The 18,159-nt window shown below is 40.8% G+C and overlaps 2 protein-coding genes across 5 annotated transcripts in view; both read right to left on the reverse strand.

Annotated features, from left to right (window-relative positions):
- LOC109924857 (signal transducer and activator of transcription 5A-like) overlaps positions 1–6,184 on the reverse strand; it is a 50,003-nt gene extending 43,819 nt beyond the window's left edge. Inside the window, exons 1-3 of the mRNA XM_048618874.1 lie at positions 6,033–6,184; positions 5,210–5,351; positions 4,502–4,597 (exon numbers count right to left, since the gene is read on the reverse strand). Coding sequence (XP_048474831.1) covers positions 4,502–4,597; positions 5,210–5,351; positions 6,033–6,157 — 363 coding nt within the window. The 5' untranslated portion in view covers positions 6,158–6,184. The remainder of the gene's footprint in view (positions 1–4,501; positions 4,598–5,209; positions 5,352–6,032) is intronic.
- Positions 1–18,159, reverse strand: part of dnajc14 (DnaJ (Hsp40) homolog, subfamily C, member 14) — a 248,787-nt gene that overhangs the window by 177,966 nt on the left and 52,662 nt on the right. The gene's annotated exons all lie outside the window — the stretch shown is intronic.

Raw genomic sequence — 18,159 nt, forward strand, 5'->3', positions numbered from 1 at the left:
GGTCTAGGCCCGAAACGTCAGCCTTTCTGCTCCTATGATGCTGCTTGACCTGCTGTGTTCATCCAGCTCTGCACCTTGTTGTCTCAGCTAACAGGTAAGGTGGTTTTGGATGGATAAGCAGCAGGAAACTTGTTGGTGCTGTGCTGTTAAGAAATTAAAAGCAGCAGTGTCTTTGTATGCACACTTGAACATACAAGGCTTGGATATGTGGATATGATCCTAAGGGGATAAAGTAAACACTCCATACTAAGCAAGCAAAAATCAAAATCTACTTGTGGATTTCCTAATAGCTTGGATTGGATACTCAAATATGATGCTTGGTCAAGTATACTCATTTGACCAAGAAACACGCAATTACAGCAGAAAGGAATTGTACTTGTAGGTGGACATTCAGCATAAATGTTATATTAAATAGTCATTTGGGAATACAAAACTTGAGTATTGCTTGAAAAACTGTCAAAACTTTTTGTCTTGTACCCATACATAAGAATTCCAATATAAAAGAGGAAACAACATTTTATACTCTACGAGAAGTGTATATGGATTTGTTGGCAAGTGGACTCTGATTGGTAGAGGCATTGCCATGGAGAATGCACCAGTGAGGTGGCAACTGACAGTTAATTGCCAGGCTTTATTTAAATTTAAGCCAGGCAAGGTCGACGATGATTGGTCTAGGCATTGCCTGGAGGAATGAATCATATAATGGTTGCCACTTATTTTACAAGTTGAAATAAGCAGTGTGTGTGTGCAGGTTTGTTCTGTCTGCAAAGAACAGGGCTCTGTATTAATAAGTGTAGTTTCCAGTATGTGCAAGTACACCACACCACAAGTCTGACTGATGATCTTTAATTGGGTGCCAATGTAATTCTTAGCACACTAAATTTAGCAGACATTATCAAATTACAATCATTGATAAGAAACTCAACTGGACTCACCACATAAACACAGTGGCTACAAGAGCAGGTCAGAGGTTAGGAATACTGCAGCAAGTAACTCCCCAAATCCTGTGCACTATCTACAAGGCACATGTCAGGAATGCGATGGAATACTCCCCACTTGCCTGGATGGGTGCAGCTCCAACAATACAAGCAGCTCAACACCATCCAGGACAAAACAGCCTGCTTGATCAGCACCACATCCACAAACATCCACTCCCTCCACCAATGCTCAATAGCAGCAGTGTGTACTACTATTTACAATATGCACTGCAGAAATTCAAAGATCCTGAGACAGGAACCTTCCAAACCCACAACCACTTCTATCTAGGACAAGGACAGCAGATACATTGGAACACCACACCCTCCAAACCACCCACCATTCTGACTCGGAAATATACCACTGTTCCTTCACTGTAACTGGGTCAATATCCTGGAATTCCCTCCCTAAGGGTATTGTGGACTGCAGTAGTTCAAGGCGGTAGCTCACCACCATCTTCTCAAGGGAGCAACGAGGATGGGCAACAAATGCTGGCCAGCCAGCAATGCCCACATCCCACAAGTGAATAAAAACATTACAGAAATCATATCAAACGTTAGACATTGAGTGGAACTTTTCAAGCAAGGACTGGCTGCGTACAGCCAATACCTTGACTGTTTGAAGCAGCCAAAGAGACATGTTGATTTATACAATCTACCAGTTTTTGGGACATACAACCTTCTTACCTAGCATCACATTGGCACTGAAAATTTATGTACTGTGTTACTGTGATAGACAGATGTCTTTTTGGCTTGAAAGTAGTTAGCGGCAAACACCACACCACTTGTGTTGCTACTGCATAGTAGCAGCATGAAACAGCTACCTTCACCTATTATTCAAGTTTTTGAGATAGCTTACTCTTCTAGGGTAATGAGTTGTAGCAGGCACTTTTCAGACTTATTCTGGAAAGTAGCTACACAAATGTTTACCATTAACAAGATGCCAGCATCAAGCCAAAAAGACATTCTGCCTATGACACAAAGTTTGAACAACATGTTGCTAGTATGCAGCAGCAACACGAGTGATGCTGCTCTCAAGCAAAAAAGATAGTAACATGGGATGTAAATTTCAGCACCAGTATGATGTGAGGTAAGCAGGAAGTACATCCCAAAAACTGGCAGAACATGTCAAACAACATGGCGCTGTGGCTGCTTGCAACAGTTCAAATACTTACTCTACTCAGCCAGGCTCTGCTTGAGAAGCTCAAAACAATGTTCAACATTAGATGTACAATTGGACAAAATATGCTAAATAATTTTTACTATGTTAAGAATTACTCAGACAATGAATTTAAGACAGTCAGTCTTGCAGTGTGGTGCATTTGGACACACTGGAAACTACGTATGCGAGTATGCGGGGCTCGGTTCTTTGCAGACAGGAAGGACACGTACATACATAGTCTGCTTCAAGTTCCAAAACGGGCAACAGCCACATTCTCATGTTCACTCCTTCAGGTACTGTCGACCATAGGGTAATACCCGAAACACTGACTGCTCCTTTCCTCCAGATGCTACCTGGCCTGCTATGCTCTTCCAGCCTCCTGTTTGTTGACCATAGTCAACTTGCCTGGTTTAAACTTAAACAAAGTTTGGCGGTCACAGTCGGTCATCTAATTAGTGATTTTTCCATTGCAGCATCTCCTCAATCACAACCCACTTGCCAACCGATCAGCACTCTCTTTTCATTTAGTTTATGTTCTTAAAAATGCTGTTACCCATTACACTGGTATTCTTGCAAATGTCCTGCTGAGTGCAATTCAAAGAGCTTTGACAAAGCAGGTCTTTTTTCAGCAATACTCACCATTATGGTACTTAATACACTTATCGTACACAAAATTCACTTGTTTAAAACTTGAAAAAGCATGCGAAGAATTTTCTTGGAGCTGCTCTTGTTCTGTTGTCTTAACAACCAAAAACAAAAACATCCTTGTGTAAATGGGGTCCACACCACATTCAGGGGAAAGCTTCAGCCCATAACACATCAAAAAATGGTTTTATCTGTATAAAATGCAGTTATTTTTAGCTTTGCTCCATTCAACCTCAGTTGCTATTTTGAAATTTTGCAGCTAAATTATTATGCTACACTGTGTATTGTAGGGTTCAATCAATTCTCACGATGCTCCTCTCTCATACATGTTAACAAATTCTACATGAATTGATGCTTTCCATCTTCCAACACCAAAGTCAAACTACAAAGTTTAGGACAGTTGTGGAAGAATTATCCATGTTCAGGGAAACGGTCCTGCAGGCATTTTTGAACATGGACTTCATCTTTATTTTTTTTCCCCCCAAAAGGGCATAGTGTGTTTATATGATTATAATGAACATGTTATTTGGTAGCTGTATATAGCCAGAGTAAGGAAGGAAATGACCAGCACAAGTAGCTCAAAAATTGCAAAACATAGCTTGCTTGTTTGTAGCGGTGTTTACTGGTTCCAGATTATTTAGCTTGAACCGAAAAGAAATAATTTAACTGGATGGTACTACTCATAATCCTAGTTCGTGATCAATGGTGTTAAATTTCACTACCACAAGATATTAATTTAGCCTGGTTAACTTGAACACAATCCAGAATGATCAAAAAGAAAAATCCAAACATAATACATTTATACTGAAAGCTACGGGAAAAACTTGTTTATAACGGCTGATAAATTTTGTAATATTTACAAATGCAGTAAAGTAAGTTCCAGAATCAAGACAAGAAATTGATCTACAACAAATGAAACTCCTTCTCTCATGGTATTGTGGGTCTATTTACACCAAATAGACTGCAGCAGTTCAAGAAGGCAGCTCACCACTATCTTCTCAAAAGCAACTAGCAATGGGCAATAAATGCTTGCTCAAATGATGCCCACATCCCATGAATGAATTAGACAAAAAAAAAACCATAAGCTCCAGGTGCTTTAACTCAACCTACTGACAATCTCCAATCTTGTTGCTTACTAACATGATGCTCAAGATGACAAACACATTTTTCCACAGTGAAGACAAAATGCTTCACATAGTACTTTATGGATGTATAGGAGGACTCTGCAGAAAATTAAAACTGATGTGCTAATACAATAAAGGCTCAGTTCCTCTCTGGCCTCAAATGGAAACAAACAAATTCAGCCTTCCATTTGTTATCTACGTGACCCCTCCTATTCAGTAATTTGCGTGGACATTAGGCGAGGACAACTTCAGGGTCAACTGCAAAGTTCCTCAAAGCCAAAACAGACATGTGCTGAGGTCAAATACACTGAATAGCCACTGGAGCAAGATATTAAGAAATATCCCTGTATCAGTGGAGCCATTTTGCAGTGCGAATCTGCACTTTCGGGGAGAGTGAGCAAAGCATTTCTATACCACAGTTAAACAGAGTGCCTAACAAACTTTCAAACTTAACATTTACACTGTTGGCACAAGGAACACATATGAAAATGTATGTAATTCCCAATGGAATGAAATCTTCACTGCGAGAACAGCGTGGCAGTCATTTTTTTTTCCCCCTACAAAGGGCATAGCTTCAGAAAGTGTTGAAAACTTACATGAGTTTGCCGAAGTTCCTGGAATAATTGATTTTCCTGCATCAAGAGACAGTTCATAATATTCACCAGTTCTAATGGCTGCTGATCAAATGTTTTCTGTAACACAAAATATTAATTCAAGTATTATTTTCATGGCTTTTATCAAGCTGATACAGTCTATCGTAGAAAAAGCAGGCCATGAGCATCTTCAACAAACAGGCATGTCAACATTTCTGGTTCAGAGTGAAGTAACTGCTACATACTTTCAATGTACTTCACACTGCTCACACAGTACCACTTACTAGATATCAGCCAGTTTTCCTTGCCATTGCTTATCTTGATGCATCACGTATAAAGTATAGTATTTAGGTCAAGTAGCATCAGAGGATAGCAATAACTGGAATAAACAAAATGTTAATCTACTAGTCATTGTCAGTACATGCCAACAATTCAGAGCCCATCATTAGGAAGTATTAAGGTGATACGGCAAAACTTCAAGCTCTCGATGCTCCACTACCCAACGAACATGCACCAGGCAGTACTTCAGACATTGTAAATAGATTTGATGCCCAGCCTCTTACACGAGAATGTGGAACCTAGAGAAAATACTAACTGAACCACTTGAAGACATTAGGAGGCAAACAGTCAAATGTGCTATATTATTCGTTATATTATAATCTGTTATTCAACACAAATTAAGCACTTTCCTACTTGTTTTCTAAACTATACCTTGAGAACAACAGCATATTCATTGAGCTTGCGTGTCACTGGATAGGACATACGACTTGACACTTTCTGTAATTCAGATACCATCGTGTCCAAGAGATTTCGAGCAAGACTTTCATTAGCAGGGTTTATATGAATGGAATTCCTTAAAAAGACAGGAGACAAGTTGAAACATTTTATTTGGAAAACAAAAAAGCTGCCAAGTAAATGCAAGACATCAACATTGCTGATAAACATCCTGTACTAATGCCTCATGTTAAAATGCACGCAAACAGAGGTGTAAGTTGCACAAGTCAGCCAGCCAAAAAACGGATTTGATGCAGAATAGCAATCAGTTCCAGAGGAATGCAAATAAAATACAAGGTAGTGTGCACACATTCTGGACAGAATCTCAGCTCCTGCAGCAAACCAAAGTGTCATGAAACTTGTTCTCCTTGTTGGTAAACAAGGAGCACAGCTTAAAAACCTTGGACAGGTTATAATGGCAATGGAATGCTGCCAGGTTGTAATTATATTTACTGTTGTCAGTCGTCTGTTAGCAAGGATGGTCTTTATTACAGGCACAGCCTTATTCAACTGCCGTTTCACCCCTGACCACAGACATTTCCTGTTGCTGTTCTCTTTCAGAGTTTTAAAAGATACATCAACCAACACTTAGAGTGTTTGTGTTGGTGTTAACTCCCAACAGCAGTAGTGGGAATAATAATAATGCATCTATTTGAAACCTGTGAAATTGTTACTCGATTAATAGTCTTCTGAAGTAGTTTTGTTTGCTTAGAAACCGAACAGGAGAGCAATCTTGAAGGGTATTACTCCATTGACTGACCATGGCTGCTGTTCTATCCATTCAGCAAGGTAGTGCCGGACCTCAATGGGGAATCGCTGTGCATACAACGCCTGGAACTGAGGAAGGAACTGTTGCAATTTCACTATCTCACTCCAGAAAGCCATCCTTTGCCTTTAAGTACCTGAAAGAATAAAAAGATCATATTCTAAGAATATGTTTTAAAAGCTATCCACTTCAGAACAAATCAATCTATACATAACTCAAACACTTGCATTAAGTAATTACTGAACTTTGCAATCTTAATACAGGTTCAGAACTTGGGCTATTACGGGACTTGATCAATGTGGCAATGATTTTGTTCAGCAAGTAGTTAAGCCACAGGAGATTGGCTTCTAGCCTGTGCTGAATGAGCTTAAATTAGTTAGGACTGTTCCAACTCCTCGATGTACCCTTAGGTTAAAAGGAAGAGAAAAAAATAATTAGCTTGAGCTCCAAATTTTAAAAAGGTAAATCAACTGATTGTTGGAGGCATTGACAAGGGGGATGCAACAGGAACAGATGTCCTCCAAACTTTTATTGTAATTAAAAAGGCTCAAAGCCTGGTCATGTTCTGTTTACAGATGACAGAGCTCTATGTATTAATAAGTGCTTGCTAGAAGCTACACAAAGGAAACTACATAATGAGCTTAACTGGTAATCTGAAATTGTTTGTTAGAGTAATTATTGGCACACTCGGGGTTCAGCAAGTATTGTCCAAAGTATCCAACATTAGGATCACGTCTATGTTTTCAGTATTGCAAACATGGCTGTTTGAATACAAGCAAACGTCTCTCTAGCTTGAGCTATTATTCAACATGATTATGGCTGATCCAATTGTGTCCTCAACTCTGATATAATCCTCAATTTGTATCCATCTTTTGTAAAAGACAGACCCCACGTTCCATTCGAGTCCATTCACAAGTCAATTTGTACACAAGTCGGAACACAATACAGGACAGTGGAAAGCAGCTGTATCCAAATACAGGAAATGCTCATATGTTGGGTCTTCAAAAGTACAAGACCACATTCATAAGTGCAAGTGTTCAAAGTTGGACTTTTATTAATGAGGGGGCCCATGCACTAGGAAAATCAACAATCTATGGCTGGTAACATTTATGGAACCTTTTGTTCTGAGAGTTGATGCATAGCAATATTCAATTTTGCCCATCAGTAGAAGAGGGCTATATTGCTAGGTTTTTAATAAATCACTCAGGCTAGTTCAGGGGTCACTGAAGAGCAATTCAGGAGGTTACAGGCAACAAGTGGGAGAAGGAGAAAGAGACAAATGTAGACTCCATGTTAGAAGTGTATAATTAGCTGTACTACTGGGAAGACAACTGAACTACACAGATCCTGTGTAGGGAATTCTAGGGAATCAAGAGCAGTTGGATGGCTCTGTGCTGTCTGATCTCAGGAAGAGATCTATAGCAAGGCATTCCTCCTTCCAATTTCAACTCCCTCTTGCAAAGAAGCAACAAACCACTGCCTTTCTAATCACTTTGCAAAAGGAAAAGTAGCAAGGTGCACAAATTATGCATATTTACCTGGCTTGTATACCTCAAAAATGGAGCTCCAGCACACCCAACACATTCAATTCTAAGTATTATTGATTTTTTTTCCTTCTGGGTTGCTGTACTTGCTTATTAACCTTTGTGATCCACATACCAGGACATGTAGATCCCTACATGCTGCAGAGTTGTGAAATCTCTCTCAATTTAAATATGCTGTTTTTCCTATGCTTCCTGCCAAAATTGAAGAGTTCATGTTTTCCCACATTACACTCCATCTGCCAAATTTCCAGACAATTATTCAACCTATCTATATTCTTTTGTGAAGAGGGCATGAGGGAGCTACAATTTACTGTCATATGACCTACCTGTCATCAGTAGACTTAGCAACCATATACTTGGTCCATTAATCAAAGTCATTGATAATAGATTGTACCTTTCTTCAGTAGTTGAGGCCCCATCATGGATTCTTGTGGTATACACCATTCATCTCACCATGCCAAACTACAAATGCGTCATTTATGCCTTTTCTCTCTTTCCTGTTAGGTAATCCATCTTCCATCCATACCAATGAAGTCACAGCCGTCCAGCATGGAAACAGACCCTTCAGTCCAACTCATCCATGCCGACCAGATATCCTAAATTAATCTAGTCCCATTTGCCAGCATTTGGCTTATATCCCTCTAAACCCTTCCTATTCATATAACCATCTAAATGCCTTTTAAATGTTGTAATTGTACCAGCCTCCACTGGCAGCTCATTCCATACACACACCACCCTCTGCATGAAAAAGTGGTCCTTTTAAAATCTTTCCTCCCTTACTTTAAACCTACGCCCTCTAGTTTTGCACTGCCCCACAGTGGGGAAAAGACCTTGACTATTCATCCTATCCTTGCCCCTCACAATTTTAAGCTTCTATAACGTCACTCCTCAGCCTCGGACACTCCAGAGAAAAAAGCCCCAGCCTGTTCAGCCTCTCTCTATAGCTTAAACTCTCCAACCTTGGCAATATCCTTGCAAGTCTTTTCTGAACCCTTTCAAGTTTCACAACATCCTTCCAAGGGAGACCAGAAATGAATGCAGTATTCCAAAAGTGGCCTAACCAATGTCCTACGTTACACGCTACACCATGACTTTTTATTTCGTTTAGTAACCTTTGATGTGGCATCTTTTCAAATGCCTTCCGCAAATCTAAATACACCATTTTGATAGGTTTTTCCCCTTAACTCCATTGCATTGTCAAGTTTTCTTTCACAAAGCCAAATTGATTCTGTCTGATAGTAAGCTATGCTGCATTGACATTTTCTATAACCTCATTAATGGATTTCAGCATGCTGCCTGTGAGCGATGTTAAACTAACTGGCCTGTAGTTTCCCATTTTTGGTTTTTATTCTTTCTTGAAGAAAGTTCTCAGTTACATTAGTTAACTACTAATCTGATGATACTTTTCCAGAACCTAGGGAATTTTGGGAGATGACAATCTCTATTATTCAGCAGTCAATCCCTTTTAAAGGCCCTAGGATGAAGTCCATCAGCACCTGGTGACTTGTCAACATTTAGTTTGAATATTTTTCTCAATACCATTTCTCTGGTGGTTATAATTGTTTATAGCTCTGTCCTCCCCTTCATCTCTTTATTCACAATTAATCAGGGAGATTATTTCTAACCTCTACAATGAAGACAGGCAATATCTGTTCAGTTAATCTGCTACTTCCTCATTTACTATTATTTACTCCCCAAACCTTCCTTATTCTTCCTTTTTAAATATCTTAGAAGCTCTTAGGATCCACTTTTAGATTTCTGGTCTGCTTTCACTCATACTATCAAACCTTTATTATTGTTTGATTTAAAATAAAAGTCAATCCCCTGACCTGCTACTAGTCTTTGCTGAATTGTATGCTTTTCTTTCAATTTGATATTACTTTCAACTTACTTAGTTACCCATAAAGTGTCTTTCCCCTAGAGTCTTTCATTTACACTAGAATGATTTCTTAGTTCACAACACTCAACATCTCCTTGAATGACTGCCACTGTATCTCTACAGACCTACCCCTTAGCCTAAATTTTCCAGCTCGTTATGGCAGCTTCTGTTTTCATACTATTCATCATTATTTAAGTTTTTCAACGGGACCTCAATCAGATGGGCAGGTAGGCAGGGGAGTGGCAGATAGAGTTTAAATTTAGAAAAAAAACAGAGGTGCTGCATTTTGGAAAGACAAAATCAGGGCAGGATTTATTACACACTTAATGGTAAGGTCCTGGGGAGTGCTGCTGAACAAAGAGACCTTGGGGTGTAGGTTCATAGTTCCTTGAAAGTGGAGTCGCTCGTAAACAGGATAGCAAAGGAGGCATTTGGTATGCTTGCTTTTATTGGTCAGTACATTGAGTTAGGAGGTGATGTTGCGGCTGTACAGGACATTGGTTAGGTGACTTTTGGAATACTGCATGCAATTCTGGTCTCCCTGCTATAGGAAAGATGTTGTGAAACTTGAAAGGGTTCAGAAAACATTTACAAGGATGTTGCCACGGTTGGAGGGTTTGAGCCATAGGAAGAGGCTGAATAGGCTGGGGCTTTTTCCCTGGACCATTGGAGGCTGAGGGGTGACCTTCTAGAAATTTATAAAATCATGAGGGACACAGATAGGGTGTATAGACAAGGGCTTTTCCCCAGGGTAGCGGAGTCCAAAACTAGAGGGGCATAAGTTTGCAGTGAGAGGAGAACAATTTAAAAGGGACTTTAGGGGTGACTTTTTCCACACAGAGGGTGGTGTGTGCGCAGAATGAGCTGCCAGAGGAAGTGGTGGAGGCTGGTACAATTACAACATTTAAAAAGGCATTTGGATGGGTACACGAATAGGAAGGGTTTAATTAACGGTAGCCACATCTCTAATGCCAGAGTGAACATATTTATTTCTAGTTGAGCTGTTAAATTGATTTTGTTACAAAGCTCCACATATTTGTGGGTGTTCCCATTTTATTATTTTTGTAGCATTTAGCCACAACTCCTGGTACACTCTCCAGTATGGATGATCTGTCCAATCCAGTTATATTCAGATCATCATTTCCCTTAATGTTGCTTTACTTCCTTGTCTTCTCTCTTTAAATCACATCTTCCCTTGTTTGATCTCTCGCTCCCATTAATTTAGCTCCCAACATAATACAGGTGAGGTTATACTGCATCAGCTGCAGTGGTAGCATTTGAATCCCGGTCCGCAGAGAAATAGCCTGGGCGTCTGGATTACTAATCCATTGGCATTGCTACTACACTAGTGCCGCTAGACAAAAAGACCATATGGAATACGAATAGGCTGTTTAACCCTTCAATTCTGCTCTGCCATTCAATAAAATCATGGCTGGTTTGACATTCCTGCCCTTTTCCCCATAATCCTTGATTCCCAAACTGATCAAGAATCTATCTCAGCCTTAAATATACTTAATCTTTTACTTTTAATTTCAGTTTTCATGCCTTGTACAACCAAGTACATCTTCATTTTTATGTTCAATTTCTCCTGCATTAAAAGGATAGTATTCTATACGCCTTAATTACTTGCTGTACTTGTGTACTAACTTGTGATTCATGCACTGAACACCCAGATCTTCTTGCATTTTGAAATTGTCAGTCATTCTCTGCTTAAGCAATACATTTTTCTCCCTTTCTGCCAAAGCGAAAACTTCACATTTCTATACATTACACTCCACCTGCCATATTTTAGTACCCCCTTAAAAAATTAATGCTCTGAAAACTAGTCAATTTAGTTCAAATTTTGAGAAAATTGGAAAATTAGGTCAAGCGATTCATTGTGAAAGCTTATCAGTGTTAATTTTGTACTAGGAATTCCTCTCTTCCCTCACTGCCTCCTCCCCCATTTCAAATGGGCTATTGGCATGAAAGGTTTGGCCTCTGGCTTGCTTCAATGGGAGTCTGATAATAACTGCTGTGCATTTAAGGCTGCAGCTTCTCAATTACATGTGAAACTGTGGCAATCGAGAAAGAGATGTCCGTGGCAGGTTGGAGGTAATGCGGCCAACATCGCCTGCTTTTGATTTATTTGTAGGTACTACTGCAGAAGGAGCACTAAAGGAGGACCTCTCCGGTTCCACACTCAGCTACATGGAGAAATCTACCTTGGGTCCCATGTACTTGAATGCAGATGTGGACAGGGAGATATAGAATGCTTATACAATTGGTTCAGCTGCAAATATTTCCTTCATCTAAATCATGTAGTATTAGTGAAGTTGTACACAAAACAAGTTTAAATCAATTCTACTGAAGTAGGACTTCTGGGTGTCTGTGCCACAGCTGCATTTTCATTCCTAGACCAACTGTCACCATTGCATCGGGTCTTATAAGTTGGGTGCAGTTGGAGAGACAAATGGATCAGAGGCAGTATATTAGAAGTATTATTAGTATCATTAAGCCACAAGGTTAATTATCTCAGCTCCAGAACATCACTGCAAGAGTTCCTCAGGGTTTGGGTGGAACACTCTTCAGTGGCCTCCTTCTGCACTATAGGGATTCTATGATTCTATAAAATGCTGGCCCAGCCAATGAGGCCCACATCCTGTGAATGAATTAAGAAAATGTCAGAAGTAGGTGATGATTGCACAATTCAGTACCATTCATGACTTCTCGGGTACCAAAGAATTCTTCAGTCAATGTGTATATTCAACAGCTAAAGAGGGCAGTCAAGGAAGGAATGGGTGACCAGTCAGATAAAGGGAGGCAGGCTGATGATAGTCAGGAAAGCTCCAGCGTGCATCTCACTCAAGTATAGCTTGTGTATTGGAAAACAGCAACAGTGATGCAGTCACAGCCCAGCTGCGCAGGAGGGAGGAGAAAGTAATATCTTGATACCATGATTGCTCTATCATGGAGACGAGTTCTGGCAGTTCAATATTAAAGGGTGTAGAATTTTTAGGTAAGACAGGGAGGGGTGGGGGCGAAAAAAAACTGATATTGCAATCTTGATTAAAAAGTCAATTGCTGCAAATAAGAGAGGGATGATTGCTTAGAAAGCCCCTCAGTTGAGGCCATTTGGGGTAGAACTCAAGGGAAAAAAGGGGCAATCACATTGTTGAGTGTACTACAACAGTCAGGGAGGAATAGAAGGACAGAATGTAAGTAAGTGTAAAAATAATGGAGTTAGAGATTTCATTTTATTTCATTTGTCCACAGGATATGGGTGCCATTGGCTAGGACAGCACTTATTGCCCATCCCTAATTGTTAAGAGTTAATTGTTTTGAGTCAACCATGTTGCTATGAGTCTAGAGTCACATGTAGGCTAGACCAAGTAAGCATGGCAAGTACTCTTCCCTGAAAAAAGGGACTTAGTGAATCATCTGGGGTTTTACAACAACCAACAGTGCTTATGTGGTCACCAGTAGGCCAGCTTTTAATTCCAGACTTTTAGTAAATTCAAATTCCACCAAAGGCCATGGTGGGATTTGGGTCCACGTCCTCAGATAGGCCCAGGGTTCTGGATTGCTAGTCCAGTAACAATACAACCATGCTACTGCCTCTCCTATACCACTTCCCTAATATTAACTGACAGTGTGAAAGGCTTTCAGGAGTTGGAATACTTAAAGACCTATCAAGGAGAACTTTTTAAAGTCAGCACATTAAAAAATCCTGGAAAGGAGAGAGGTGTTTTTTTATTCATTCATGGGAGGAGGGCGTCGCTGGCTAGGCCAGTATTTATTGCCTATCCCTAATTGCCCAGAGGGCAGTTATGAGTCAACCACATTGCTGTGGGTCTGGAGTCACATGTAAGCCAGATCAGGTCAGGATGGCAGCTTCCTTCCTAAAGGACATTAGTTAGCCAGATGGGTTTTTTTCTCCCCTGACAATTGGTAATGGATTCACAGTCATCATTAGACTATTAATTCCAGATATTTATTGAATTCAAATTCCTCCATCTGCTGTGGGAAGATTCGAACCCAGGTCCCCAGAACATTACCTAGGTCTCTGGATTAACAGTCCAGTGATAATACCACTAGGCCATTGTTGTCCAGCAGTGTTGCTAGACCCAATTTTAAGGAACGAACCTAGGCAAGTGGTAGAAGTGTCGGTGGGGTACATTTCAGCAGTAGTGATCATAACTCAAAGATTTAAAAAGTAGTCATGTAAAAGGATAAGGATGGATCAGAAATAAAGTTTTTGAATTAGGAGGGGGCCAATTTTAATAAGACAAAGACAGGATCTGGCCAAAGTGGAGCGAGAGCAGCTACTTGCAAAAAAAAAAAAAAAAAAAAAAAAATCTGCAGAGTAGTGGGCTAGGCCAGCATTGAAAGCCCATCCCTAATTGCCCAGAGGGCAGTTGCGAGAACTACAGTGCGGTGGGTTGGAGTCATATGTAGGCCAGACCAGACAAGGACGACAAATTTCCTTCCCTAAAAAAATGACATTAATAAACCAGATGGGTTTTTCCTAACAACAGACAATGGTTTCATGGTTACCATTGGACCCCTAATTCCAGATTCTTTTTATTGAATTCAAATTCCACCATCTCACATGACGTGATTAGAACCCAGGTCCCCAGAACATTAGCCGGAGTTTCTGGAGTAACAGTCTGGTAATACCACCACTAGGCCATTGCCTCCCCATTAACCCCATAAATCACTCGTTAATCTACTCTGCTTGAAGTAGAATGGATGGAGTGATGGTCAAAGGCTGTTTCTGTGACTGGAAGCTAGGGTCCAGAGCTGTACCACAAGGTTTGGTGCTTTGTCCTTTGCTATCTGTACTATACATTAATGATCTAGATGCAAATGTAGGAGATTTGATCAGTTAAGTTCACAAAAGGCACAAAAACTGGTGGTATGATAAATAGGCAAGAAAGTAAGTCTTAGACTACAGGATGGTATAGATTGGCTGGTCAGATGGGCTGAACAGTGGCATATGGGATACTTAACTTTTATTAGTAGGGGTGTTACAATGGAGCTGTACAAGTAATTAGTAAGGCCACAGCTGGAGTACCATGTGTCATTCTGGTTGTCACACTATAGGGTGGATACGATTGCACTGGAGGGGGTGCAGAGGAGATTCTTGAGGATGTTGCTTAGGTGGGAGAGACATTCAATTATGAAGAGAGGCTGAATATCTGGGGTCATTTTCCATAGTGCAGTGAAGACTGATGGGGGAGCCCAACCGAGTTATACAAAATTATGAAGGGCATGGATCAGGCAGATGTTAAGGAATTTTCCCCTTAGGGGGTCAATAACCAGGGAGCATGGATTTATTAAAGGTTTTTCCACCACCCCCCCATCCCAGGGCTGGTGGTTATCTGGAACTGACTACCTGAAAAGGCTGTAGAGGTGAGAACCACCACAACATTTATGAAACATTTTGATGTTCACTTGAAATGCTACAGCATACAAGGCTACAGGCCAAGTGCTGGAAAATGAGACTAAAGGTGGAGAGGAGCTTTATGGCCAAAGGATCACTTTCTGTACTGTAAAACTCCAAACATGATCTGGACAATGTCCAGTCTTGGGCTGTTAAGTGGCAAATAACATTTATGCAAGTGCCAGGCAATGACTGTCTCCAACAAAAGAGAAAATCTAACCATCTCCCCTTGACATTAAATGGTGTTACCATCAAATTCCCCACTATCAACATCCTGGGAGTTACCATTGACCAGAAACTGAACTGGACACAGCCATATCAATACTGTGACTACAAGAGCAGGTCAGAGTTTGGAAATCCTGCAGTGAATAACTCACCTAATGAATCCCACCCCCTCCCCCAAAAGTCTTTCTACCATCTATAAGTCAAGTCAGGAGTGTGATGGACTACTCCCCACTTAACCGAATGATTTCAACTCCAATAACACAAGCAGTTGATACCATCCAGGACAAAAGTAGCCTGCTGGACTGGCACTGAATCCACAAACGCTTGTTCCTTCCCCTGCAGATGCACAATAGCAGCAGTGTGTACTAGCAACAAGATGTACTGCAGAAATTCACTCAGGGTCTTCAGACAGTACCTTCTAAACTTACAATCACTACCATCTAGAAGGGCAGCAGATGCATGGGAACAGCACCATCTGCAAGCTCCCCTCTGAAGCACTCAGCATTCTGACTTGGAAATATCATCATGCCTGCACGATCACTGGGTCAAAATCCTCTCTCCCTAACAGCACTATTAGTGTCCCTAAACCACATGGACTACAGCAGTTCAAAACAGCAGCTCAGTACCATCCTCAAAGGGACAACTGGGGATGCGCAATAAATGCTGGTCCGACCAGTGACATCCATATCTCATGTACGAATAAAAATACTTGATTTCAAAGGTCTCCAGAGATAAAATGATGTTTGTGAATCAGTACATTTAATTGAACCATAGGCTTTGCAGTAGTTCATTGATCCTTTTAGAGAAATGAGATAAATCTTGGAACTCTTTAAATGTTTTGTTTTAATGCAATTTTCAGATGTAGTTATGTACATATGACATTACAAGTACATTTAAGACAGAGATAGATAGGTTCTTGATTATCAAGGGTATTAAGGGTTACGGGGAGAAAGCAGGAGAATGGGGTTGAGGAACTTATCAGTCACGATTGAATGGCGGAGCAGACTCGATGGGCCGAATGGCTTAATTTCTGCTCCTATGTCTTATGGTCTTAAGTTCATATGGAGGCACATGTAGGGTGATGCAAGGGTGACTGACACTTGCATCCATCAAATTCACGAAAAAGACGCATGCATCACATGGGATACAGGTACAACCACTTTAGCAGCAATTTGTGGAAAAGTTGTTAAATTCTTCCTGCCAGCAGAGAGACTTCTGAATGTTAAAATTTACAGAATACAGAACAGCACAGCCCAGGAACAGGCCCTTTGGCCCACCAAGTCTGCGCTGACCATAATGCCATTCTAAACTAATCCCATCTGCCTGCACGTGGTCCGTGTCCCTCTATTCCCTGCCTGTCTAAATGCCTCTTAAATGTTGTTGTCATATCTGCTTCTACCACCTTCCCTGGCAGCATGTTTCAGGCACCTACCACTCTTTAGAAAAAAGAACTTGCCTCACACATCTCCTTTAAAACTTTCCACCTCTCATCTTAAACCTATGCCACCTAGTATTTGACATTTCCACCCACAGAAAAAAGGTTCCCAACTATTCATGCCTCTCAATTTTATATATTTTTATCAGGTCGCCCCTCAGCATCCAATGCTGTAGCAAAACAGGCCAGGTTCGTCCAACCTCTCCTTGCAGCTAATACACGCCAATCCAGACAACATCCTGGTAAACCTCTTTTGCATCCTCTCAAGCCTCCACATCGTCCTTATAGTGCAGCGACTGGAACTGCACACAATATTCCAAATGTGGCCTAAATTCTTATATAGCTACAATGTGACTTGCCAATTTTTATATTCAATGCCCTGATCAATGAAGGCAAGCATGCCACACACCTCCTTTACCACCTTATCCACTTGTGTTGCCATTTTCAGGGAGCTATGCACTTGCACCCCAAGATCCCTCTGAATATCAATATTCCCAAGTCTCCTGCCATTTACTGTATACTTTCCTCTTGCATTTGACATCAAAAAATACATCATCTCTCACTTGTCTGTATTAAACTCCACCAACCATTTCTTCACCCAACTTTCTAACTGATCTATAGTTGTGTGGTGTTCTTTTTACAACCTCTCTCACAATCCATAACTCCACCAATTTTCAGAGTTAACACTTCAAGTCTGGTGACCCTTCTTCAGAAATGGCCTGTTCTGAAGGAGGGTCACCAGACCTGAAAATGTTAACTCTGATTTTGCTTAAGATGCTGCCAGACCTGCTGTGTTTTTGTTTCTGATTTCCAACATCGAAAAGTGTGTTTTTTTCTGTCCACCAAATTTCATGTTGTCTGCAAACTTACTAATCAGACCACCTACATTTGCATCCAAATCATTAATATACATTACAAGCAGAGGTCCCGGCACTGATCCTTATGGAACACCACTGGTCATGCATGTCCAGTCAGAAAAACACTCCTCCACAATTACCTTCTGTCTTCTATGTCAAAAATTTGAAGGCTAAAAAAGAAAAACGCCATAATGCATTTCACAAGACATTTCAGTTACCCTTAAGCAATGATAAAGGTAAAGTCACAATAGTCCCAGAGAACCATATGGTTGCTTTCTTATTAGAGACACAACTGGTAGTGGTTTAACCCGAAGGTCACCCCACCTCAGGGGAAGGGAGAGGAGAGGAGAGAGGTGAGAAGCAGGGTCCTTCATGGTACCCTCAAATGCACAGGAACGGAATGCACACTGTTGACATCACACTACATCAGGGTCAGCTAGCTGGTTTGCAATGCAGAGTGATGCTAACAGTATGGGCTCAATACCTGCACCAAATGGAGGTCACCATGAAGGACTGTCCTTCTGAACCACTTCCTTCACTCAAGGTGTGATGGCCCCCAAGGTTAAACCCACCATCAGCTGTCTGTGCCAGCTTTACTTTTGGGGGTGGTGGTGGTGGTGGTGATGGTGATGGAAGAGGAGGAGACACCAGTTGGCTCCTTTGGCTAGGCAATCCCTAGGTACGTACCTGCAATACATCCTCATGTAGAGTAGAATTATTACTACAGTAACCACAGAGTTGTTTTTTTTTGGGGGG

The sequence above is a fragment of the Rhincodon typus genome, chromosome 41 (assembly GCF_021869965.1).
Source record: "Rhincodon typus isolate 14 chromosome 41, sRhiTyp1.1, whole genome shotgun sequence".
Taxonomy (NCBI): domain Eukaryota; kingdom Metazoa; phylum Chordata; class Chondrichthyes; order Orectolobiformes; family Rhincodontidae; genus Rhincodon; species Rhincodon typus.